The 25,389-nt window shown below is 41.4% G+C and overlaps 1 protein-coding gene across 1 annotated transcript in view; it reads right to left on the reverse strand.

Annotated features, from left to right (window-relative positions):
• The window catches only part of LOC311050396 (RNA-binding protein Nova-1-like), an 86,189-nt gene that overhangs the window by 47,364 nt on the left and 13,436 nt on the right, over positions 1–25,389 (reverse strand). The window contains exon 3 of the mRNA XM_084064469.1: positions 12,235–12,378. Within this exon, the coding sequence (XP_083920595.1) occupies positions 12,235–12,378 (144 nt within the window). The remainder of the gene's footprint in view (positions 1–12,234; positions 12,379–25,389) is intronic.

Below are 25,389 nucleotides of genomic sequence, written 5' to 3' on the forward strand. Positions count from 1 at the left end.
AAAAATATCAGATATACAAGCTCATAGCGCAGCTTTTTTTTTTTTTTTTTTAAAGGGAATGTTTTTGACTCAAATTTGCTTCTGGGGGTCCCTGGAACTAAATATTTCCAGATAGGGGTCCGCGGCCAAATACATATCATTTTGAGACGTCCTTGACATGAAAAAGTTTGAAAACCACTGATACAGCAACATAGCTTCTAAGATACATTGTGACGAACGCTCACGTTCATTTTCAGCATTATTTTATTGATGGGCTGAGCCAATTCATTTGCGAGCATGACCTTGAGTTAATAAGGAGTTCCGTGGAACAATCGGTTAGTCTGGCATCGATTGATAGGACAGCTCTGACCGGTTAAGTGCATGCTTAAGGCACCCTTCTTACCGGAACCTTCGCAAGGACCGCACGTAACTCCCTACGCTTGAAGTAGCTTGAAGAGCTTGTAGATTTGCTATTTTCGAACAGCCGAAGTATAACATAGGGCTTAAGTGGTTCTTAAGTAGGTAGGTATCTTTTGCTCTTAAAGTTTTGTGCAAGCTTGTAGATCTGCTATATTCACCATTTGTGCAAAAGAAAAAAAGATACATTGAAAAAAAATGTTGGCCTAATGACATGCCCAGAATTGGGAAGCCAGCCAGGGTGTTTTTTAAGCCTGAGAGAACAGTCCAAACAATTACAGCATGTGGGAGATTGTGGGCTAATATTTGATGTGTGCTTTGTTTGGAGCTGACAGTGTGTCCAATTTTGAACACATCTGGTCACACATCTATCTTGGTAGGATTGGCGGTGGTAATGTATACTGTTAGAAGATCAATGCGGAGCAGGTGGCTGCCAGCACTGCAACAGATAGGGGGTCTATTCCCACACAGTATGATCCAGAGAGTTGATTTAACTCTGAGCAAATGTTTTACACTGTCAAAGTTAACCACATAAAGCCTGTATACTTTGTTGACCGGGATCCCCCAGGGCTCTATACTAGGTTTGCTCATTTTTCCCCGCTCCTTTCCCAGAATAGGGACACAAGCGGGTTCACGTGGTTACAGTGTATTTCTGATTTGACACTGAATTCAGTTCATTTGGGTACAGTATGAAAATCTACTTGCAGAGTGTATCTAAAAATAAAGCCATTAATGATGTGCTGTGCTAGATCAGTGGTTCTCAAAGTTTTTTAATTTCAAGGACCCCCATCACTCTCAGAGTTACAGACCTGTAAGGGTCCCTTTGGAACCCCCTCAAGGAACCCTGAGGGTCCCTGAAACCCACTTTGAGAACCACTGTGTTAAATTAACAAAAATATTTAAAACAAAATACTGGAATTTCATCATTAATCATTCAATGAATGACAAATAATTAATTTGATACAGTTTTATGAAGTGGCTTACTTTGTGCAATTAATAATTGGCAAAGAGTAGGAGTAATTCTTTTTTTTAAAGCAGTTTGTTTTTGACAAACTATAAATGTTGCCTTGCAAAGACTCATATGAGGGCGATGTACTGTACAGCAGTGGTTCTAAACCAGTGGTCCGGGGACCACCAGTGGTCCTTGAGGGGGTTCCAGGTGGTCCCCATCTAAATGATAGAGAGTTGCTAACCAAATGGACCCTTATAGATCTTCAACTCTTAAACGATTGTTAAACATCTGCATTACTTGATTAAAGAATTGTTATTTTGTTCAACGTTTGCCTGTCATCTCTCCTATGGTACCAACATCAACACAGCATGGCATTGTGGACAAAATCATGTCCAACGACAACAAAATAATCTACGTTTTGGGTCCGAGAGGCTAAATCTCATCAAATGGTGGTTCCGTGGCTCAAATGACCATATGAAAGGGGTTGAAAGCCACTGCTGTAGAGTAACTAACTCCATCTAACTGAAATGACCCTGAGTCTGTTAGTGGTGACACTATGGTGGCCCCGTCCATGGCACAGTGCACTGCCTGGCACTGAGCGGCACCATGCCTTTTTAGCCAGCCTGCCTGACTCGGACGACGTCACACAAAACACACACACAAACACACACACACACACACACACACACACACAAACACAAACAAGCACAGCTATGAAAGCAAACTGAAGAGTTGAAGGGCCGTCTTGTCTTATACACACAAAAGCAAGCACGCACGCACATGCACTCCACACTTAATAATACACAAACTTTGAGTGAAGCTTAGAGTATGGTACTGTATATGTCAGTGGTTCTCAAACGTTTTCATGTCAAGGACCCCCAAAATTATATGTGTTTGGCTGTAGAGCTCCCTCCATCTCAAAAATGTCTTGTGCCAGGGATTTTTCAAAAATAGCAGATCTACAAGCTCATAGCGTGGCACTCTGTGCCGCGCTATGAGCTTGTATATCTGCTATTTTTGAATGGCCCGAAGTATAAAATATGGTTAAAGTGGTTATGATTGTGACGCTATATTGACTAACTTTGCTGGGGACCCCCTGGTACCCCCCCAAGGACCCAGAATTCAGGGTGATGTAGAAGTCTTCCCCTTTCCCTTTCTTCCTTCTTTCCTGTCTCTTTACACCATATGCAGCAAAGTAAAGAAATACTAGTCAAATATGTATAAAAACCTGTATGCACGTTTTAATTTTTGATTAAAACTCCAAATTCAACATTATCAAGACATGAATGATGTGCAGAGACTGCTCACACTCGATGCGTTTCTAAATGGATAAGTCATTTCAGTTTTATGAGTGGAAATAGCTAACAAAACAGAAAACTCATATTTGTGTGTGTGTGTGTGTGTGTGTGTGTGTGCGCGTGCGTGCGTGCGTGCGTGCGTGCGTGCGTGCGTGCGTGCGTGCGTGCGTGCGTGCGTGCGTGCGTGCGTGACATGTAAAATTTTAGCTTTTCATCTCTCAGTCAGAGCTTAGAGCCGCATAAGAGGCTTAAGGCAGTGAAATCAGTAATGTTGATAAAGCCGGGGCTGGAGTTGGGGACAGGATGCGTGTGTGTGTGTGTGTGTGTGTGTGTGTGTGTGTGTGTGTGTGTGTGTGTGTGTGTGTGTGTGTGTGTGTGTGTGTGTGTGTGTGTGTGTGTGTGTGTGTGTGTGTTAGAGAGAGAGAGAGAGAGAGATAGCCAGGTCAATATCTGCTTTCGTAACAATGCATAACCGCATGTGTGTGTGTGTGTGTGTGTGTGTGTGTGTGTGTGTGTGTGTGTGTGTGTGTGTGTGTGTGTGTGTGTGTGTGTGTGTGTGTGTGTGTGTGTGTGTGTGTGTGTGTGTGTGTGTGTGTGTGCTGTCAGGGCTCCTCAACTCTGGACTGAGGAGGTCAGGCTTGCTAAATCAGTGTCTTCTTCAAAACACTTCTTAAAACGTTCTTTTATCAAGACCTTTCCATAATTACATTCTTTGAAATATCATTATTTATATTTTATACATGTTATTGGTTTCTTATTCTGCTGATGATTTTATTTTATTATATTAATTTAGTTTTTATGTCGAGCAATTTGTAACCTTGTTTTGAAAAGTGCTTTATAAATATGGTTTTAGCAAAACCACAATCATGGCCCAGGATTAAAACAACTCTGCAAAATGGTGGCGCGTTCTGTGAAGAGACCAGACCGGGGGGAAGCAAACGAAACATTGAGCGATGCTAAGCAGAGAGACAAAGAGAGAGAGAGGGCAAGGAGATACAAGGAGAAAGTAAAGTATTTAAGTAAAGTAAAGGCTGAGCGTGGGGAATGTGTGTGTGTGTGTTTGGGAGATAATATGAGAGCGAGAGATACAAGCAAAGAAATAAAAATGATGAGAGAAGATAAACGCTAACAGAGTGGGAGTGAGAGAGCTCTAGAACAGACAGACAGACAGACATCAGAAACGGGTGATCAGAAGTGATCAGACATGCAGCCAGATTAAGCAGTGAATCAGGACAACACAAATACTGTAAGTGGAGAAGCTGCTTCCAGCTCCCACAATGGAATTTGTATTCCTATTTGTGTGTGTGTGTGTGTGTGTGTGCGTGTGCGTGCGTGGGTGGGTGCATATATCAATTTGATATATTACTACACTTATTTGGCATAAAATATATATTACATGCAAATCATATAAACAATTGAGCCTGCAGGGTGTTGCTGTTTTGTACAGTCTTTATTCCAGCCTTTAATGAGAGTTGTGTTTTACAGACTTGAGGTCTGAATAATGACTCAGATAAACCATTAACATGTGGTTGCCATGTTGCGAGTTGTCCTTCTTTTTAATTCTAGTCTATAGTTTAATTCTAGAGTCTATAGTTGAAATTCTACTTATTGAAGTTGGTTCTGTACTAGATATTACAAGATGTTGGGCTATGCGTGAAGGATGATTACATTTAAGTTATTTGTCAAAACTGACCTTTGTATTTTATTTTTACAAAACCTAAAAGGCAAACAAAAAAACATCCATGCCAAAAACACATGAAGTGGATACTTCTTCCGCCACTACACACATTAAATCATTAATTTTCATTAACATTGATTTAGCTATTTTGTCTCATCTGTTTAATAATGTAGGTAGCTGATATATTGCACTTTTACCTTAGCGCTAGGTATACTCTTGGTTGCTTGTTTTTGCAGAAAATGCACTTAAGACTTCTGGTGACTAGTAGTTTCGTTCCCTACCTATGTTGAATGCACTTATTGTAAGTCGCTTTGGATAAAAGCGTCTGCCAAATGACTGTAATGTAATGTAATGTAATTAATAGCAATTACTTGCATGACAATTAATCGTCAGTAAGGTTCATGACCGTGACAGCCCAATAAGCGGGGAGACAAAAATTCCCACGTGTTCTGTGCCCAACCGGTCGAGCCACCAGAATGCCTGCTAATAGGTCAGCTGAATGGGTACTTGCCCTTGAGCAACGCACTTCACCCCAATGCTTCACAGCGCTCAACACAACAGGAACATCATGGCGGACATGTTTGTAAGTGCATAACATGTAAAACTCCCTCACGTTGCGGGTCAAACGTTACGCTCTCAGAGTTAAACACACTTTCCCAGTGTCAGTGGAAATACGTTAGCGAGGCTGTCTATAGCTTGAGGAAAGCACTTAAGCTAATTGACCCATGAAACACAACACTGATTTGTTTACATATGTTAGTTTGTCTCTATGTCACTGGTCAACGATCTGATGGGACAGCAGAGGAGGTCAGGAGAGACCCTGCATGGTTGATGCCAGGTGTCAGGAATTAATATTTCATGTGCCCTGGTTGCAGTGTAATTCAATCACTTTCTTTGAATTACTTTATTTATGCAAAGTTTTTACCATTTTACTGTTCTGACATTCTTTGCCTCTGTATTCTTAAAACACTCCTCCTCTTCCCTCTTTCTTGAGGGAGAGATACCCACTCACACACACATGCATGTGCACGTGCACAAGCACAGACGATATTTCTTTTTTTTTTTTTTTCCATTTTCCCTGCAGGCACGAGGTTGTTAAAAAAAATACTGTGATGTCCTTCCGTATATACCGTTCGCCTCGCTCTAGACTGAACAGACAGAGAGAGAGGCTATATTTGGAAGCAGTATATATTGTATGGGTACGTAATAAATCTGTAGTGAGAGAGAGAGAGAGAGAGAGAGAGAGAGAGAGAGAGAGAGAGAGAGAGAGAGAGAGAGAGAGAGAGAGAGAGAGAGAGAGAGAGAGACAGAGAGAGAGGAGAGAGAGTAATAATGAATGGTGAGCTGTCCAGGGCCCATTCTGCTGCTCCTAGCTAATTGGCCCACAGCTTAAGTGCTGTTACTGCACTATTCTCTGGATAGGCAGGACGGATAGAGGGAGCGAGAAAAGCAAGGGGAGGCCGTGAAGGAGGGGTGGAGGTGTGAGAGGGGTGGTGTGTGACAAGGGGACAGATTGCAGAGAGAGAGAGAGAGAGAGAGAGAGAGAGAGAGAGAGAGAGAGAGAGAGAGAGAGAGAGAGAGAGAGAGAGAAGGAGAGAGAAGGAGAGAGTGAGGGGATTAATGAAGGAAAACAGCGGGAACGAAGGATGGAGATGGAGTGTAGAAGAAAGTGGGGTGGTAGAAAGTGGGGAGGTAGAGATGGGAGACAGATTTAAGAGACAAGGGAGTGAGAGAGTGAGCGAAGAGGTCAAGAGGATGAATGCTGAGCAAGGGTGACGATGACAGGAGTGAAGATGAGCAGAGGGAACTTCATGAGATAAATCATACTTTCATCTTCATTATGGAGAAATGAATGTTCAAATGCTATATTGTTCTTTGCTAATTAGCTTGTATCCCATGTCTTGTCTTGGCTCGTAACTACTGCTAGCACCTTTCCATTGGTGTGAACGTATAGAGTCCAGCTGCAATGGCTTTCCCGCTACCTTTTATTTTCCAAGCTTCCTAGTAAAACAGGGGCTGGCTGTGTCTCAGCCAATCACAGTGTCAGCCGACCGTCCCGTCCCCTCGGGCTATGGCATCTAAGGATCTAAATGCAACCAGACTGCCTTGTTGTCGACACACCGCGAGGCAATGAGAGAGACAGAGAGAGAGAGGCAGTGTTGAAGCATGTTTATATGTTACTGCATCGCCTATTTGCATGTTATCTCAAATGTGTTCAGGTACATATTTTAGTGTCCTCTGAGTTTAAAAGGAGAGCGTTTGTAATGCACCGTCCAGTCGTCATCTTGAATTAGATTAAGAACAGCCCTTTGTCTCCATAATGAGAATCAGCTGTGTGGAGGGAATCACACAGGTGAATGAAATCATGATTCATGATTATTCATTCACTTGATGATGTAATCACACATTCCGTTATTTTTTTTGACAGGAAGTAATTAAGATTTGACTTTTGACACATACAAATACACAAACATGTGTTTCCCCCCAATTTATTTTGCGTCTGTTACTATTATATTTCCGTTATGAGCACAGTTATGCTCATAAAAAAATAACTCATTAATTTCAGATAGTCTTTAATTATTTGTGGGTAATATTTCGCTGAATGTATAATTGATATGCCAGTAGTTTAGCTGGATATTTAACAACTGGCTGGCTGGGAAAGAGAATCACAAACATTGTCTAAATTTCCATGACACCTTTTTTCACTGTGTTTATGAAATTCTATTACAGACAACCAGGGCATGACAACTCATTCTGTGACCTTTTACCAGACCTTTTGAGAAGAGGGTGTCGTTGTTGTTGTTGTTTTGGGGGGGTGGGGGGGGGGTGTGGAGAGAGTGATGGGTAAGAATGGAAGAGGGTGGAGGAAGGAGGGATGGGTGGGTGGTTGATGTCTTCTGAGGGTAGAAGAGTAGAGGAATGAAAGACTGGCCAAATCACTGCAAATCCTCCTACTGTATTCATTAGACTGTTCTGTTATTTCCAACACGCACGCACGCACGCACGCACGCACGCACGCACGCACGCACGCACACACACACACACACACACACACACACACACACACACACACTTGCAGCAGGTGGGCCTTTTGATTTGTCACCCAGGAAGAACCGTGTCTCATTTGCATACAGATGCCCGCTTCAGCATGGAGGAAGGACACATGCACGCACACGCACACACGCACACACACACACACACACACACACACACACACACACACACACACACACACACACACACACACACACACACACACACACACACACACACACACACACACACACACAGCCCCTTCAGTCCACCCCTCCCCTCCTGCTCCAAGTAGAGGAGACAGAATGGGGTCTTACAACTCTCTCTTTCATTCCCCATCCTCCCATCCTCCCATCCTCCCTCCCCCCCTCTCTCTCTCTCTCTCTCCTGTGTCTATTCCTCTTTTCAACAAGGTCTTCTCAGCATCTCACCACTTTTGGCTGGAAAACCCTAACAGAATGGCAGCCGTGCTTGTGTGTGTGTGTGTGTGTGTGTGTGTGTGTGTGTGTGTGTGTGTGTGTGTGTGTGTGTGTGTGTGTGTGTGTGTGTGTGTGTGTGTGTGTGTGTGTGTGTGTGTGTGTGTGTGTGTGTGTGTATACACTATATATATATATATATATATATATATATATATATATATATATATATATATACACATACATACATACATACATACATACATACATACATACATACATATATATATATGTATATACACACACATATATATATATACACACACACACATATACACACAGTATAGGCTACTGTGTGTAAAAGAGCATGTGTGTATGTGTGCGTGCGTGCGTGCGCGCGTGTACTGTGCATACACACAGTAACAATACTCTACCGGTTTGTAGCTCTCAAGAGTGTACAAATGGAGCGGGTCCATTTGGTTCCATTTGTACACTCTGAGACTTAGATGAACCCAAATTTGCAGTGCATGGGTGGAAGCATGCGCGTGCCTGCATATCAGCGCTTGTGGCCGTGGCCGTACGTGTCTTGGAGCACTCTTGCACCTTGCATCTGTTGTCGCTGGCAGGGAGCTGGGGGGTCTCGTGGCCCCGTGTCAAACAACGAGAGCCTGTTTACAGAGCTCGCACACAGAGCCCAACACACACTGACACAACAACAGCAAGCAGCGAAACCCGAGAAGTTCAAAACCAAACAGATTGCCTGGAAAACCTTGATGCAGTGTGGAGGTGCTGAGGTTCAGGATAAAATACAGTGCAGGGCCAGGCTGAGACACAAATGGAACGGGGATGAGTGTTTGTTTTCTGTGCAAGCATATGACTTTCACTCCGCTGAATTAAATACAAATACTGTCCTTTTGGCTCCTACTACATTTCTAGGAAGCGAGAAGAGACTCTTAGGACCCAAACGTCCACAAATATATTATGAATCGCACCGCTATTTTCACTATTGAAAAAGTCTTCTTTAAAAACAGAAATGTTTTACATTTCAATAGATCAAAGAAAATGTACTTTTTTTTTGCAATTTGTACTTTTGAATAATTTCGTACACACACACTCGAGTATATACTTTGTCCACCATTTTGTATGTACTTGAGTATATGCTTTGTCCACCACTGGATGAATCCATGACAGTGGACAGAGCAAACGCGAACCAGCTCTAATGTGGAATTCAGTTGTAGAAATGGCAAGAAAAGCAACCAAATTGCATAACTGTGTTTCAGACTGCAGATAGCAGAATCTCTCACCCCAAAATTAAGCTCCCTCAGAGAAAAAGTACTGGGAAAATCCTAAGCAATTGCTAACTATATTTCTTATATGAAATGACTGTATATAGGACATATTTTGTTGACTTTTAGTTAAGAATGTTCTATAATATGGAAACTGTTCCCATAGTTGTTATTCATCCCACCTCTAATTAAAGTAATTAATCTAGTTTTGAATCGACCTCATTTAACACCAACACATGTCTGGAAGGCTTCAAGCTGAGAGATAGCTATACCCAACACTTAGTTAAATATTACATCAGAGACAATGCAAGAGTGCAACTGATAGACAATGCAGTGCAGTCAAAGTTAAACATGTACAATTATTATCATTTGTGTGTATGTTTTGAATCAGGCAATGCTATTCAACATACAGTCAAAATCTGATGCTATACAACCCAAAGTGAATAACAACAATTGACCACATACGGTCTAAAGCACAATATACTGTGTAAATTACATTGTATGGATCAAATATGTGACTTGTTTCCAGTGGTGGAAAGTAACAAAAAAAAAGTACTGTACTTAAGTACAATTTGGGGATATTTTTTACTTTACTTGAGTATTTTCAATTTTCAGTACTTTTACTTCTACTCCACTAGTTACTTGATTTTACTAGAAGATTTTGATTATTATTACAAAACATACATTAACCACAGAAAATAGCAGATCTACAAGCTCACAATGCGTCGCAATGCGACGCATTGTGAGCTTGTAGATCTGATATTTTCTAAAGATTTTCATACATTTGAAAACTTGTGAAATGGGACATGGGGCATAATGAGTACTTTCACTTTTGTACTTTAAGTACATTTTGATACCAATACTTTTGTACTTTTACTCAAGTTTTATATGGGACTTCTACTAGAGTATATCTACGTGGCAGTATTGATAGCCTACTTTTACTGAAGTAAAACAAATGTGAGTACTTTTTCCACCACTGCTGGTTTCTCAGTCCGCTAATGGCTTAGTCATTTTAGTCTGCTAGGCCTCTCCTGGGTTATTTCATCCCGTGCATCTTAGTTTTGTCTTGAGTGGGCCTTATTGCAGCCTGTGCCATGTCTGTTCTGCTCTAAGTGTACTGTTTGACCTGCCACTCCTGTCTTCTGTACAAACAATCCAAACCTATTCACCAGAAAAGAGCCAGCTCACAACAAGAACAGCATGAACAGGACAACACACACACACACACACACACACACACACACACACACACACACACACACACACACACACACACACACACACACACACACACACACATACACCACCACCACGCCATGTCAGGGTTGAATTAAGAGTTTAGACAAATACAATTTCACCTCTGAGCCCCTAATCCAGTACTCGTCATGGGTGTGTGTGGATATAAATGTGCGCGTGCATGTGTGTGTGTGTGTGTGTGTGTGTGTGTGTGTGTGTGTGTGTGTGTGTGTGTGTGTGTGTGCAACATGAGCTCAATTGAGACCCCCAACCCCCTGTCCCTGAGAGGGTTAGCATGTAGACAACACATGTGTCTGGGGCCATCTTTCTCACGCGCGCACACACACGCACGCACGCACGCACGCACGCACGCACGCACACACACACACACACACACACACACACACACACACACACACACACACACACACACACACACACACACACACACACACACACACACACACACACACACACACACACACACACACACACACACACACACACACACACACACACACACACACACACACTACACACGCGCTCGAGACAGAAGTAGTCCCTATAAATACATAATTCTATTACACAGTGATACAAATGACATTGTAAATGTGGGGAGAATGTGACTGGGCTCTCCCATGCATAGTGCGAGACCAGGTGCCAATCACTGTGAAATGGGCGGTGTTCATTTAACTCTGCGAGAGTGCAAATGTGACCCAATGGACCCCGTAAGAGTTCAGTTGGGTACATGTCACTCTCAGAGTAACAAATGGATACATTATGTGTATGGAGCCAAGATTTAATTACTGTACGAAGTGATTTGACATGGTGCAATTTATGAGCCATATGTGCCTGTGCAAAATAGGGGTGTTATGAACGGAAGAATTTCAGGTTTGTCTCAGGTTGATTTTATTGGATGGAAAAATTGAGAGTGTAAAAATGGACCTATTTAAGACGTGATCCATGTTACACTCTCAGAGTTGGGACCCAAAGAAAACTGAATCAGTCTTTACTCTAGTAAGAGTTAACCGGGAACGCATCTGTGTCACTTTAGATTTCTTTGGCTATTCAAAAATAGCTCATACAAGCTCATACGCCTGTATGAGCTTGTAGATCTGCAATTTTTGAAAGAAATCGTGAAAATATGTGAAAATATTTGAATATATATTTTTCAAAGCGAACATTTGTAACTCAAATCTTTGCTTCTGGGGATTCTAAAAATATCTTCTAAATCCTAACAGTTTAAAAAAAATAATAAACATTTTGGCCATGGACCCCCCATCTCAAAATATTTTGTTCCAGGGACCCCCCAGAAGTTGTAACAGAGTTAAAAATGTTCGCTTAAAAATATATATATATTCAAAGATTTGCACAAATCTATCCCGACTTGAGGAAATGTTTCATTGACGGTTCAACAACCTTTGCACTTAAAGACCCTTCACTAATAAATGCGGTCAGCTCGTCCTTCATTAAACCTAACCATCCATCAATTCCGCCCCTTCTATCTATCTATCTATCTATCTGCCTATCCATTCATCCAGCAATAATTCCCTCCATCCCGCTCCTCCTCCTCTCCATTCATCCGTTGTGACTCTTAGCGTTTACCGGGGCCCTTTTCACCATTTCGCAGGGCAAAACCAGTATATAAGTCTTGGGGCCAGTGTTGCCAGATTCTGTGAGAGAAACAAGCAACCAGGTCTAGGAAAACCAGCCCAAATGAAGCGACTATGGGCCACATGAGCACTTTAACATATACATCAGCTATTTGAAAATAGCAGATATACAAGCTCACAACGCGTCGCGATGCGACGTGTTGTGAGCTTGTAGATCGGCTATTTTCAAATAAAATCTTGCGGGGATATTATAATAAGCAGATCTGGCATCCCTGGTTGGGGCCAGTGTTTTACGTCTCTAGAGGGAGCAGCGGTGTCTCTCTTACCGGGATAGAAGTCTTTGGATTTGGACAGTTTGATGGTGGCCCCGGTCTCCTTCTGCAGCTGCACGATGGTCTGCCCTCCCTTGCCGATAATGGAGCCCGCCGCGTAGCTGGGAATCAGAACCTTCAGGAAGTACTCGCCTTCCTCTGCGGCAGGAAATAAGAGACAGGAAGTCAGGCACAGGAAGCACGGGCAGACGTGAATTTGCACTCAGGTTAGGGTTTTTAAGAGAGAGAGAGAGAGAGAGAGAGAGAGAGAGAGAGAGAGAGAGAGAGAGACAAAATGAAACATTTGAAATAGCTACAGTATGCAGTACTGTTAGGTTTCATTTGTGTGGCTGTCATAATCCCTGAGATACTGTACCTGTACACATATGATAGCTTGTCTCACTGCCTTCATCGTAATGGCCATTCATTATGTTTTATTGTTTTTATGTTGTTGTTTTTTTTATCTATTGATTGTGCTCTTTCTTTTGCTGTGCTTTCGTGATTTGCTATTTGTGCTTACTTGCTTTTAACCTGATTGATTTCTTGTGTAGCCTCTATTTCCCCTCTCTCTCTCTCAAAAGGCCTTGCCTTTTGCCAGGACACAATTGTAAATAAGAATCTTTTATTAAGTGTCTTGCCTGGTTAAACAAAGAAAAAAGGGGTTTATTTGCCTATCATTATAAAAAAGTAAAAAATAAAAATCTTAATTATCTTAAACCAACAGAGCTAATTTAACTTCACATATTACAATGGAGATTATGGACTTAAAGTTAACTATATATATCAAGTCACGTCCCGGATGAGAAATATTGAATTTGAATGAACATGTGAAATATAGAATACAGAGAAGGGAAGTGTCAGTCAATTTACACAATCCTACAATCAAACAAGTATAACACTGGATAACCACATACATGAAACTTAAATAAACAAACACATCTAACCGTTCAGATCAAACAATCACTGATATCAACAACAACTAATTACATCCATAACCAGATGACGCCATCTCACTGCAATGCCTCTCTCTCTCTCTCTCTCTCTCTCTCTCTCTCTCTCTCTCTCTCTCTCTCTCTCTCTCTCTCTCTCTCTCTCTCTCTCTCACTCTCTCACTCTCTCGTTCTTTCCCATGTTGTATGTGTTTCTTCTCCTTCCCCCCTCTGTCTCTCACTCCCTCAATCTCCTTTCATTGGGCATCCATTTGTTCGTGCCTCCAAAAACACTTTCTCCAGATTGCTCTGATCTAATTCCGGCGTCAGCCTGAGGAATCTGTTCCTCGTCACCACCTTGGCACGGGCGGGGAGTTGAGGAATATATTGCTCTCAGTGATTTGTTAAGCTAATCAAATTCAGCAAACACTTATGAGCTACGCCACCGCAATAACGCCTAATTTATCCTCAAAATCCGTTATTTTTAGCAAGCATCACAGCTTAGATATTAGGCTTCGAGGCACTGCAACACGAAGGGGCTCGTGCACAAAAGCCCAAAGCAACAGATGCATACAGCAGAGTCACATTCGCACAATACCACATGCAATCTGAAGCCACGCACGCACTTTGGCACAAACTGTAGATGCACTCATGAATCAAATAAGCACACATTCAGATCAGTGTTGATTTTGTCGACTAAAACTATGACGAAAAATGTTGTCGACTACCTTTTTTCACTGACGAAAACAAAATAAAAACGAAATAAAAACTAAGTTATGATGACTAAAACTAAGAATATATTGACAATTTCGTCAACAAATAAAAACTAGACTAAAATGTTATTGAGGTACTAGTGGAGAAGAGATCCAGTGGAACTAAAAGAAAAGTCATTTTATGTTTGGTTGCACTCAGGTGTTGCGCATTGAAAATAGCCGATCTACAAGCTCACAACGCGTCGCGCTGCGACGCGTTGTGAGCTTGTAGATCGGCTATTTTCAGCATGCAGCCAAGTGTAAAATCAGCCATTACGACAGCATCAAGGCACCGCCAAAAGCATTTTTAGTCAACCAAATCAACTGTAGATTTAGTCGACTAAAATCTTATGATATTTAGTCGACCAAAACTAGACTGAAACTAAAACTTTGCTGTCAAAATCAATGGACTATACACAATTACACATGTTACAGTGTGTCCACTGTTTCATGTCCTTTGTGCTTTGGTATCGGGAGGGTTTCATAAGGGATGGAATGCTGTATTTGACGGTGCGCACGCACGCACACGCACGCACGCACGCACGCACGCACGCACGCACGCACGCACGCACGCACGCACGCACGCACGCACGCACGCACGCACGCACGCACGCACGCACGCACGCACGCACGCACACACACACACACACACACACACACACACACACACACACACACACACACACACAGCTGTGACCTTTTCGTTACATGACTGTTTCTCTCTCTCGCGCCGTGACACCCCGGGGCCACTGTAATAGTGCAGTGGGAGGGGAGAAAACAGTGTTTCCTGTCGCTAGTTTGGTACGGGTAACGTAGTTTTCTGTATCCTATCCTCCCACTCTGTGTTCCCATGGAGAACAACACACTCTGAGGCCCACTCAGCGGAGACCTCGCGCACATCAAACGGATACCGAGGCGTTGTTTCAAAGCCACACCAACAGGGATATATACAGTATGTGTGTGTGTGTGTGTGTGTGTGTGTGTGTGTGTGTGTGTGTGTGTGTGTGTGTGTGTGTGTGTGTGTGTGTGTGTGTGTGTGTGTGTGTGTGTGTGTGTGTGGGTGTATGTGTGTCAGTGGTGGGAGAAGTACTCAAATGTTTTACTTAAGTAAAAGTATCAATACTGCAATGTAGAAATACTCTGTTACAAGTAAAAGTCCGGAATTAAAAATTGACTTGAGTAAAAGTACAAAAGTAAGTATTGGTATCAAAATGTACTTAAAGTACCATAAGTAAAAGTACTAAAATGTTTGAAAAAAGCCGACCTACAAGCTCACAACGCGTTGCGATGCGACGCGTTGTGAGCTTGTAGATCTGCTATTTTCAAATAGCCTAGGTATAAAATAGGGCTGAAGTGGTTAATGCATGTTTTATAATGTAATCATTTATATCTACAAAGTAACTAGTACTAAATTTGTCAAATAATTAAGAGTAAAAGTACAATATTTCCCTCTGAGAAGTAGTGGAGTAGAAGTAAAAGTACTGCAAATTGGAAACACTCCAGTAAAGTAAAAGTACCTCAACATTTTACTTAAGTACAGTATGTGTGTGTGTGTGTGCGCGCGCGCCCGTGCGTGTGCGTGTGCGCAGGTTGAAGAGGAGGTAGGTGAGAACAACCCCCCTCTCACTGTGAAACAGACGTGTCTTTGTCTCCATAGTGATAATATCAACCTGCTCCAGGTCAGCTTAAGAATAACACCGCCTCAAACTCCTTCACTCCATCCTTCCTTTCTTCCTTCTGTGCGTCCACGGCAAGGTTGATTTCACCCAAATGATTTCTTTAAGCGGGTGGCTTAATAAGGCCTAAAAGGACGGTTTAACCCATTAAGACCAGGAACGCATCCGTGTCTTTGGCTATTCCAAAAATAGCAGATCTGCCGCTGCTTTTTTTTTTTTTCGTGAAAATTTGTGCAAATATATATATATATATATATATATATATATATATATATATATATATATATATATATATATATATATATTATTGAAGCGAACATTTTTAACTCAAATATTTGCTTCGGGGGGGGGGGGGGGGGTCCCTGGAACAAAATATTTGGGGGTCCCTGACATGAAAAACAGTTTGAGAACCACAGATATTATAGCAACATAAGTTTTTTTTTTAAACTGTTAGGATTTAGGAAGACATTTGTAGAATCCCCAGAAGCGAAGATTTGAGTTAAAAAATGTCGCTGTTTAAAACACATATTTATCAAACATTTTCAACATTTTTCAAAAATAGCAGTTCTACAAGCTTTTCTGACATTTTACATAACATTATAATGTTCTTATTTAGATCTGCTATTTTTGAATAGCCAAAGGAATCTAAAAATGACACACAGATGCGTTCCCGGTCTTAATGAGTTAAAGAGAAGAATGGCACAAAGTTACAAGCACTGGGGATGGGAGGGCAGGGGGGTGGGCCTGGTTCTGGTGACTTGGTGGATTAGGATGAGCACCCCATGCTTACATAGCCTGGTAAACCCTCCCTCCGGAAATCTCATTTCAATTCGATTTCTGTAAGGAGTCTGGTCTGAAACGCCTTTCTCCAATAATCGCTCTGCTCGCCGAGCCGACGAGCCTATCAGCGTCGTCGCTCATTGTTCTGTGATTGACAGCGACAGTTGGCCAATCAGGTGGCGAGTTCGAGTGAGCCCGAATGAACCCGAGTGCAGCCTGAGAGCCGCCGACAAAAGACGAACGGCAGCCATTGTTGTTTGTGCGAGTGCCTTCACTTCTTACTTTCAGTTTTATAACGCTTTCAAACTTCTTTTTTGAGGCACGGAATTTACTTATAAGATATCGTTTGGATAGAATTTAGTTGTTTAACTTCATATATGTGGTCAATTAATCATGACAGAGCCTATTTAAAAATATAAAATTAGAGAACCGGCAGGGGCGGGGAGTGACACGCATGTATCCCAATAAGGCAACCTATTTTCGGCATGGCCGTCCCAAAAGTCCCGTTGCGTCACATAGTCTGGAGCTCGTCAATATGAACTGCTCATTGGCTGAAGGGGAAAAACGATCATTGGTTGAAGGGGTTGTCAGTCAACGGTATTACTCCCGCCCAACTCCAGCCCACAGCGATTATTGGAGAAAGGCGTTTCAGACCAGACTCCTTACAGAAATCGAATTGAAATGAGATTTCCGGAGGGAGGGTTTACCAGGCTAATGCTTACAGTAACTGTGCAAAATCCACCCCCTCTCAAATTGAGAGTGGGTGTATTGGAGTTCACAAACTGATCATGTCACTTAGTGGTGGGCGGGGCCCAATCTGAGCTTAGTTTGGTTCAGCTGGGGTGGGCCTATATAAGCTCAGGTTGAACCAGCAGACAAACATTTTGTCTGTCTAGAGATTCACTGCAAGAAATCACAGCTATGTGAGCACTTCCGATGCATTATAAGTAAGTTTGTTTTCTGTTATTAGACTTATGTTCCTTGGTTTAATTTGTTTGATAGACACTTATGCTGATCTGTTTATGCTTTCTGTTTGTTTAAGTTACTGATTGTTTCTGTCTTTCACTCCTATTTAGTTAAATCATCATCACCACCATATCATCATCATCATCACATGTGTTGTACCAACTGGCAATAAAACCACTTTCAACCTTCATTCCTGGTCTGGTCCTACTGCTCTTGTCGGCATACTGGTGTCGGGGTATAACTTAGCCATGCAGTGAACTCTAGCTAAAGACATTTTACAGTAACATTATGGGACGTATGAGATGTAACTCAAGGCAAGTTTATTTCCGTCGCCCCTTAATCACTGTTAAGCCCTGATTCATGCTCGGATTCATGCCGTTGTTGACCGCGTGAAGATAGCCGATCTTCAAGCTCACAGCGCGCCGCGGTGTGAGCTTGTAGATAGGCTATTTTCTGTGCGCGACATGGCAATCAGTCAACTATAAATCAGGAATTATAGGGACCTCTCAAGGGGCTTTTACAGGTCCAGGTTTGACACAGAAAACACAACAATACCACCTGTCCTTACTAGACCCCCCGTCGGCCATGGAACACCTCCCAGGTTTCCCTTGACGGGAAATGAAAAGGGAGAAATCTCTGGAAGGATCACAAACAAGGGAACCCCTTTCCAAGGCAGACAGGCATATAATGGGTGGGTAATGGGTGGGTAATATCAAGCGGTGTAAAGTACTGTACTTAAGTACAATTTTGAGGTGTTTTTACTTTACTATATTATTTCCAATTTTCAGTGCTTTTACTTCTACTCCACTACAACTCAGAGACAAATATTGTACTTTTACTCCGATACAATTATTTGAAAACTCTAGTTACTAGTTACTTTGCAGATATAACTTATTATATTATAAAACATACATTAACCACTTCAGCCCTATTTTATACCTATCTATTTGAACATAGCCGATCCACAAGCTCACAACGCGCCGCGATGCAAACATTTTGGTACTTTTACTTCTGGTACTTCAAGTATATTTTGATGCCAACACTTTTGTACTTTTACTCAAGTAACATTTTGAACACAGGCCTTTTACTTGTAACAGAGTATTTTCATATTGTGGTATTGCTACTTTTACTTCAGTAAAACAGTTATTTTTCCACCACTGGTAATATTCAAATGCAAACGTGTCTCTACCACGCGCTCTGACCACTCTGGTGCGTTATCCAAATAGACTGTTCAATGAATCAAAACAGGGTCATGCTCAGAAATAAAAGTTGTTTTTTTATGGCTCCATATGACTCAAGATGACAAGAAGATGACAGACGTTTCGGTTATCCAGCCTTCATGGGTGTGTGGACACTGATGAAGGCTGGTGAAACGTTTGTCATTTTGAGGCATATGGAATAAAAAATGGGACTTATTTATGAGTGCGACCCTCCATGTTTCAATATCCAAATGCAAAACAAACAAAAGAACAAAACTATACCCATAATGTATATGGACACTAGTAATAGTAAAGAATTACACATATTAGTAATATATCTATAATAAATGCATATACTTTGTGGTGCTGTTTTCGCTTTTAGCTACAGTACCAGTAGTTTTGGGTTGTCCGTCCCTGACCGTATAACTCATATTAGATAATCCAGGACAGCTAACCTCAGGAGAGAGATTGAAATAGGATTATTATTACAGGGGGGGGGGACTCTTTCTCACAAGGGCAAGGCACCTTGTGCAGTAGCCTGGCTGTTTTTAATCTGTCTGCTGCACTTAAAAAAAGACTGCACAATAAAATATTCAGTGTTCATTTATCCATTTATAATGTACGGGTTCATTTGGTTATAAATAATAGGAAAACATACCCGAATTATGTATAAAAATAAAATAAGAAGGGTGTAAAATGAGTGCATTCCAGGGACTCTCTGGGTTCCTTTAGGGGACCATTTTTACACTGTCAGAGTTAAAGGGATAGTTCACCCCCAAAATGACTTTTTTTTCCCTATCGATTAGTGACCTCATGGAGACTTTTAATTCGATGACCGGCAATGGTTCCGATAGGAGACACAAAGAGTCTCCTTTGTGTCTCCTACCGGAACCGCTGCCTACTGGTCCGCTGGTCATCAAATTATTGGCTGAGGAATGCGACAAAAAACTAAAAATATCTATGAATTCAAGTCTCCGTGGGGGTGACTAATTGATAGGAAAAAAAATATTTTTGTCTGGGTGAACTATCCCTTTAAGGGGAGACCTTGACATTTTAAAGTTTGAGAACCATTGCATTAATGTATCGTCGCTGTCGGGTGGAAATGTCCACTTGTCAGAATTCAAATTAAAAAATAGCAGATGCAAGCTCAAAACGCGTTGCCGTAGATCGGCTATAATTGTTTGTGTGACACTGCAGTATGACGAAGTGGGGCATGAATTTACAAGAAAAAAAAAACCCATAAAAGTTCAAATATGGAGATAAGAGGTTTCTGCCCGACAACAACGATATTATTCGTACCTAATCTGTCAAAGGGATAAAACACAAAAAAAAAGCTTGAGAGCTTAATTCCTTTGTGTGAACTTGGACGTACTGGCAGCCGGGCGGTATGTCCAAGGAAAATGTCCTTAAGGGACAAATAAAGTGACCTTGATCCTTGATATGTACACTCTGGCTGTGGGTTTTACTGTGGAGGCCGTTACACAGTGCACACACAGCAGATGTCCAGTGTCTCCACCGTCAATCCGTTCCCATGTTGACCACTTACTATTTTATATGTTCAAACATTTACAAACGTAGTACAAATAGCCAATCTACAAGCTCACAACCAGTGGTGGAAAAAGTACTGAATTATTTTACTTAAGTAAAAGTATCAATACTGCAATGCAGATATACTCTGTTATGTAAAAGTCCAGAATTCAAAATGTACTTGAGTAAAAGTACAAAAGTATTGGATTCAAAATGTACTTAAAGTACCAACAGTAAAAGTACACATTGTGCAGAATGTCCCATTTCACAAGTTCAAAATGTTTTAAAAAATGGTTTGAAAATAGCAGATCTACACGCTCACAAGGCGTCGCATTGTGAGCGTGTAGATCTGCCATTTTAAAAAATGGTTTGAAAATAGCAGATCTACAAGCTCACAATGCGACGCATTGTATATAGGGCTGAAGTGGTTACATGTTTTGTAATAATAATCAAAATCTACAAAGTAATTAGTAACTAAAGTTTTCAAATAATTGTAGAGGAGTAAAAGTACAATATTTGCCTCTGAGATGTAGTGGAGTAGAAGTAAAAGTACAGAACATTGGAAATACTCCAGTAAAGTCAAATTTCCTCAAAATGTTACTTAACTACAGTACTTGAGTAAATGCACTTAGTTACTTTCCACCACTGCTCACAACATCACAAAATAACACATTGTGAGCTATAATACTTAATTTGCTGATGAAGGCTCTACTACAGCTTAAAGGCCTTTGCACACAGGGTGCGATTAGTCAATCAGTTTTTACCGCATGCGAAAAGACGCACGAATCGAGCTGGGTTCGATTGAAAAAAAAAAAAACGCATCACAGCATCGCATCGCCGCACGGGGTGTGCATGAGGTCATTGAGAACCATGTGTTCGTTTAAAAAATTATATTGTCCGTTTTTTCCGTGCGGAAAATCGCACCCTGTCTGCAAAGGCCTTAAATGTCTGAATAAGCACATTACTTGGATAAAGATAACACTTATTGCAAAATATAGACTTCCAGTGTGAAGCTCACTTCAGGAAGCCCAATGCTAATGGCTGTGCCCTTGTTCTGAGAAATGCAAACAGAGCTAGAAACACCGAAACCGTCTCCGCAATTAGTAGCAAAATGTGTGTTGACTAAACATGAATAAATAAATATATCCACAAAATCAACCAACTAAAGTTTATAGAGAATATAAAGATGTCCATTTGATTAGTTTAACAGCACAATTGCACTGATGAGGCTGTTTGTGACTCAATATTGTATGATAGGCTAAATCACAACATTTAGTGCTGCGCTGTTTGGTCAATTTTATCTCTTTCTCTTTCACAGGCTTTTTTACAGAGTGTGCAATAGATTGTGCTTCTCCAGCATGTACTAGAATATACAGCAAACCAGTGGTTCCTAACCGTTTCTGGATCAGGGCCCACTTTGAATGGCCCGATTGGCCACCCATTTGATCGCTTACTGTTTAGTGGTTAGGTGGGTGGACCGCGTGCATATTTCAGAACATGCTTATAAACCCATTAAGACCTGAGACGATTCTTTAAAACTGTTTTCTAAATCCTAACAGTTTTTTGAAAAAAATATAAAAAATATTTTTCCATGATTTTTGAATAGCCAAAGAAATCTTAAGTGACACAGATGCGTTCCAGGTCTTAATGGGTTAATTTGATGATAATTTGCGGCTTGGATCAATGGGACCAACGTTCTTATTTCTCGGTATCACAATTAAAACTAATTCCTCAAAAGTTTTAAAAGAAAAGACACCATGCCTTTTTTTAACACATTTTAGACCTGAGGTTCCGATTCTACAAATGTCTTCTAAATCCTAGCAGTTTTCTGGAAAAAATACGTATGTTGCTATAATCAGTGGTCCTCAAACTTTTTCATGTCAAGGACCCCCAAAAATTATATGTATTTGGCCGTCGACCCCCATCTCAAAATATGTTGTTCCAGGGACCCCCAGAAGCAAAGATTTGAGTAAAAAATGTTCCCTTTAAAGAAATATATATATTCAAATATTTACACAAATGTTGCGCTACGAGCTTGTAGATCTGCTATTTTTCAATAGCCCAAAGTATAAAATATGGATAAAGTGGTTACACACAGATGCGTTCCCCCGGATTTGAATGGATCAATGTTACATTATCAATGAAATCTCAGCCCAGGTTGGGAATGGCTGCGGTGGACTTTGCAGAGACGCATCACAACTACTACTACTCCATCAACTTGTCGCCTGCTCAACATAGTCGAGTACAACAAGTCTGAGCTGTCAGACGCGCGGAGAAGAAACCTGACACTCCTCTGCCCTTCCTATAAGCTTCTGACGGTGATGTCAGACAACGCAGCTGCATGCATGGGACCCCCCGACCTCTTCCCTCTGTAGTCTCTGGATGCAGGAAATGAAGTCTGTCTTTTTCTTTAGCCTGATCCTCCAACATTGGTATATATACGGGACGCTCCTCTTTCTTTGGTGTTTCGCCCCGGTTGGGGCGTGGCTATATGCCTATAAAGCTAACCTTTATAACCTCACAGAAAATGGTGCCTTAACCCCAGTTGTTTTTTTTGAGAAATTCGACGTCTTCCCGGTACCAAAACTAGTGAAAATAGCCGATCTACAAGCTCACAACTATTTTCCTCGTCTTTTTTTCCTATTTACTATCTAGCTATTTTCACTACTTCTAACGTTTTTTTTTAATGTATTTTTAAATGGAATTTAGATGTTTTGAAGAATTATTGTGAGAAAAAAAAGAAATTGAAAATCTTTTGAAAGAAGTACAACAAAAGGGATATTTTTAAAAATGGGTCCGTGACCCACAAAAAATGCAAATCTCTGAATATATATTGTTTAAAGCGAACATTTTTAACTCTAATCTCTGCTTCTGGGGGTCCCTGGAACTAAACATTTTGAGATGGGGGTCGGCAGCCAAATACATATCATTTTGGGGGTCCTTGACATGAAAAAGATTGAGCACCACTGATATAGAAACATACGTTTTTTCAGAAAACTGCTGGGATTTAGAAGACATTTGTAGAATCGGCTTCAGGTCTTAATAGGTTAACCTAACCTCAAAACCACGCCCACCTGGGCGAAACACCAGGGAAAGAGAGAGTCCGAGCAGGGTATGCCCCCCCCCCCACTCAGAACCATTGATAACTAACACATAATTTTCATAACAGGCCATAAATACATACACCTGAATTGATGTCTTATAGTGAGAAGTGGATGTATTGGAGCGATGCAGTGGTGTTCAGGTAGAGTTTAGAGGTTACTAACTTACTATCTCTTTCTATGGTTAACCCTTTGTTGACTGGGGTCACCCAAGGGTCTGCACTTGGTCCCCTCCTTTGTTCCCTCTTTAGACCACAATTCTCTGTCGAAAATAGCCGATCTACAAGCTCACAATGCGTTGTTGCGAGCTCGTAGATCGGCTATTTTCACAGAATGTCCACCTTGTATTAAGAACAGGGGCACTAGGATTCATATTGTCTTGTTTCACAGACAGAACCCTTTCTTCCACTCTCCTTTCAAAGACCTCTAATGACTTTCTCTTCTCTTCTCATTCTGTCCTTTCCTCCTCTCCTCCCCCCCACCCTCTCGTCTCTCCTCTCCTCTCATCTCGTGTTGATTTTGATGTAGTTTTAGTCATAGTCTTTTGAATCAAATTCCATTTAGTTTTAGTCACATTTTAGTCACCTGAAATGTTTTACTGTTAGTCTAGTTTTAGTCGACTAAATGTCATAAGATTATAGCCGACTAAATGTACAGTTGACTTAGTCGACTAAAATGTTTTTGCGTCGTAATGGGTGATTTTGCACTTGGTTTCATGCTGAAAATAGCCGATCTACAAGCTCACACGCGACGCGTTGTGAGTTTGTAGATCTGCTATTTTCAGAGCGCAACCAAGCATAAAATCACTTTTAGTTCTACTGGATATCTTCTCCACTAGTTTCCCTCACTAACAATTTAGTCTAGTTTTTATTTGTTGACGAAATTGACAATATATTTAGTCTTAGTTTTAGTCATCATAGCTTAGTTTTTATTTTGTTTTTATTTAGTTTTCTCAGTGAAAAAAAGGTAGTCAACGAACATTTTTCGTCATAGTTTTAGTCGAGGAAATCAACACTGATCTCCTCTCCTCTCCTCTCTCCTCTCCTCTCCTCTCCTCTCCTCTCCTCTCCTCTCCTCTCCTCTCCTCCTGTTGTGCCCTCGTCTCTCCACACATCGCACCCCTCCTTTTTATTTTTTCCCCTCCATCCTCCGCCCCCTTCCTCTCTCCTCCCCTAACCCTCTTGTCCTCCTCTCCATCTTTCTTCGAGTCCTTTCATCTCTCTTCTCGGTCGTATCTTCCTTCCTCATCTTCCCTCCTCCTCCTCCTCCTCTCTTCTAATCAGCGGTGGAGAAAGTACTCACATTTTGTACTTAAGTAAAAGTATCAATACTGCCATGTAGAAATACTCTGTTACAAGTAAGTGTCCGGAATTCAAAAGTGACTTGAGTAAAAGAACAAAGGTATTGGTATCAAAATATACTTAAAGTACAAAAGTAAAAGTACTCATTATGCAGAATGTCCCATTTCACAAGTTTTCAAATATAAACATGTCTAAAAATCATAGCAGAAAAATCAAATAGTCGATATAGAAGCTCACAATGCGTCGCGATAATAATAATCAAAATCTACAAAGTAACTAAAGTTTCAAAAATAATTGCAGTGGATTAAAAAAACAATATTTGCCTCTGAGAGATGTAGTGGAGTAGAGGTAAAAGTGTTGAAAATTCTAAATACTCCAGTCAAGTAAAAATACCTCAAAAGTGTACTTAAGTACAGTACTTGAGTAAATGTACGTAGTTACTTTACACCACTGCTTCTAATCCTTCTCCCCTCCATCTTTTCTCACACGTCCTCTTCCTCTCTCTCCCCCCTCTCTCTCTCTCCTCTCTCCTGTAGCAGTGTGTTCTGCAGTGACCCACTTAGAGAGCAGAGCCCAGGACTGACCTGCTTTAGATAGAGTGGCTAATTATAACCAGCCCACATTAATAAGGCAGGGGAATTGATAAATAATATCAAACACACCACACACACACACACACACACACACACACACACACGCGCGCACGCGCACGCACACGCACACGCACGCACACATGCACACGCACACGCACACTCACGCGCACACGCACACGCACACGCACACACGCACACACGCACACACACACACACACAATAATACAGTACATTCACACCACAAATGCAAGTGTAAAACACCTGGCACACACACATGGACAGGCGCACACACAGTCACACACGTGCGTGCACACGCACACGCGCACACACACACACACACACACAC

Source organism: Gymnoscopelus microlampas (genome assembly GCF_963454915.1).
Source record: "Gymnoscopelus microlampas genome assembly, chromosome: 8".
NCBI lineage: Eukaryota > Metazoa > Chordata > Actinopteri > Myctophiformes > Myctophidae > Gymnoscopelus > Gymnoscopelus microlampas.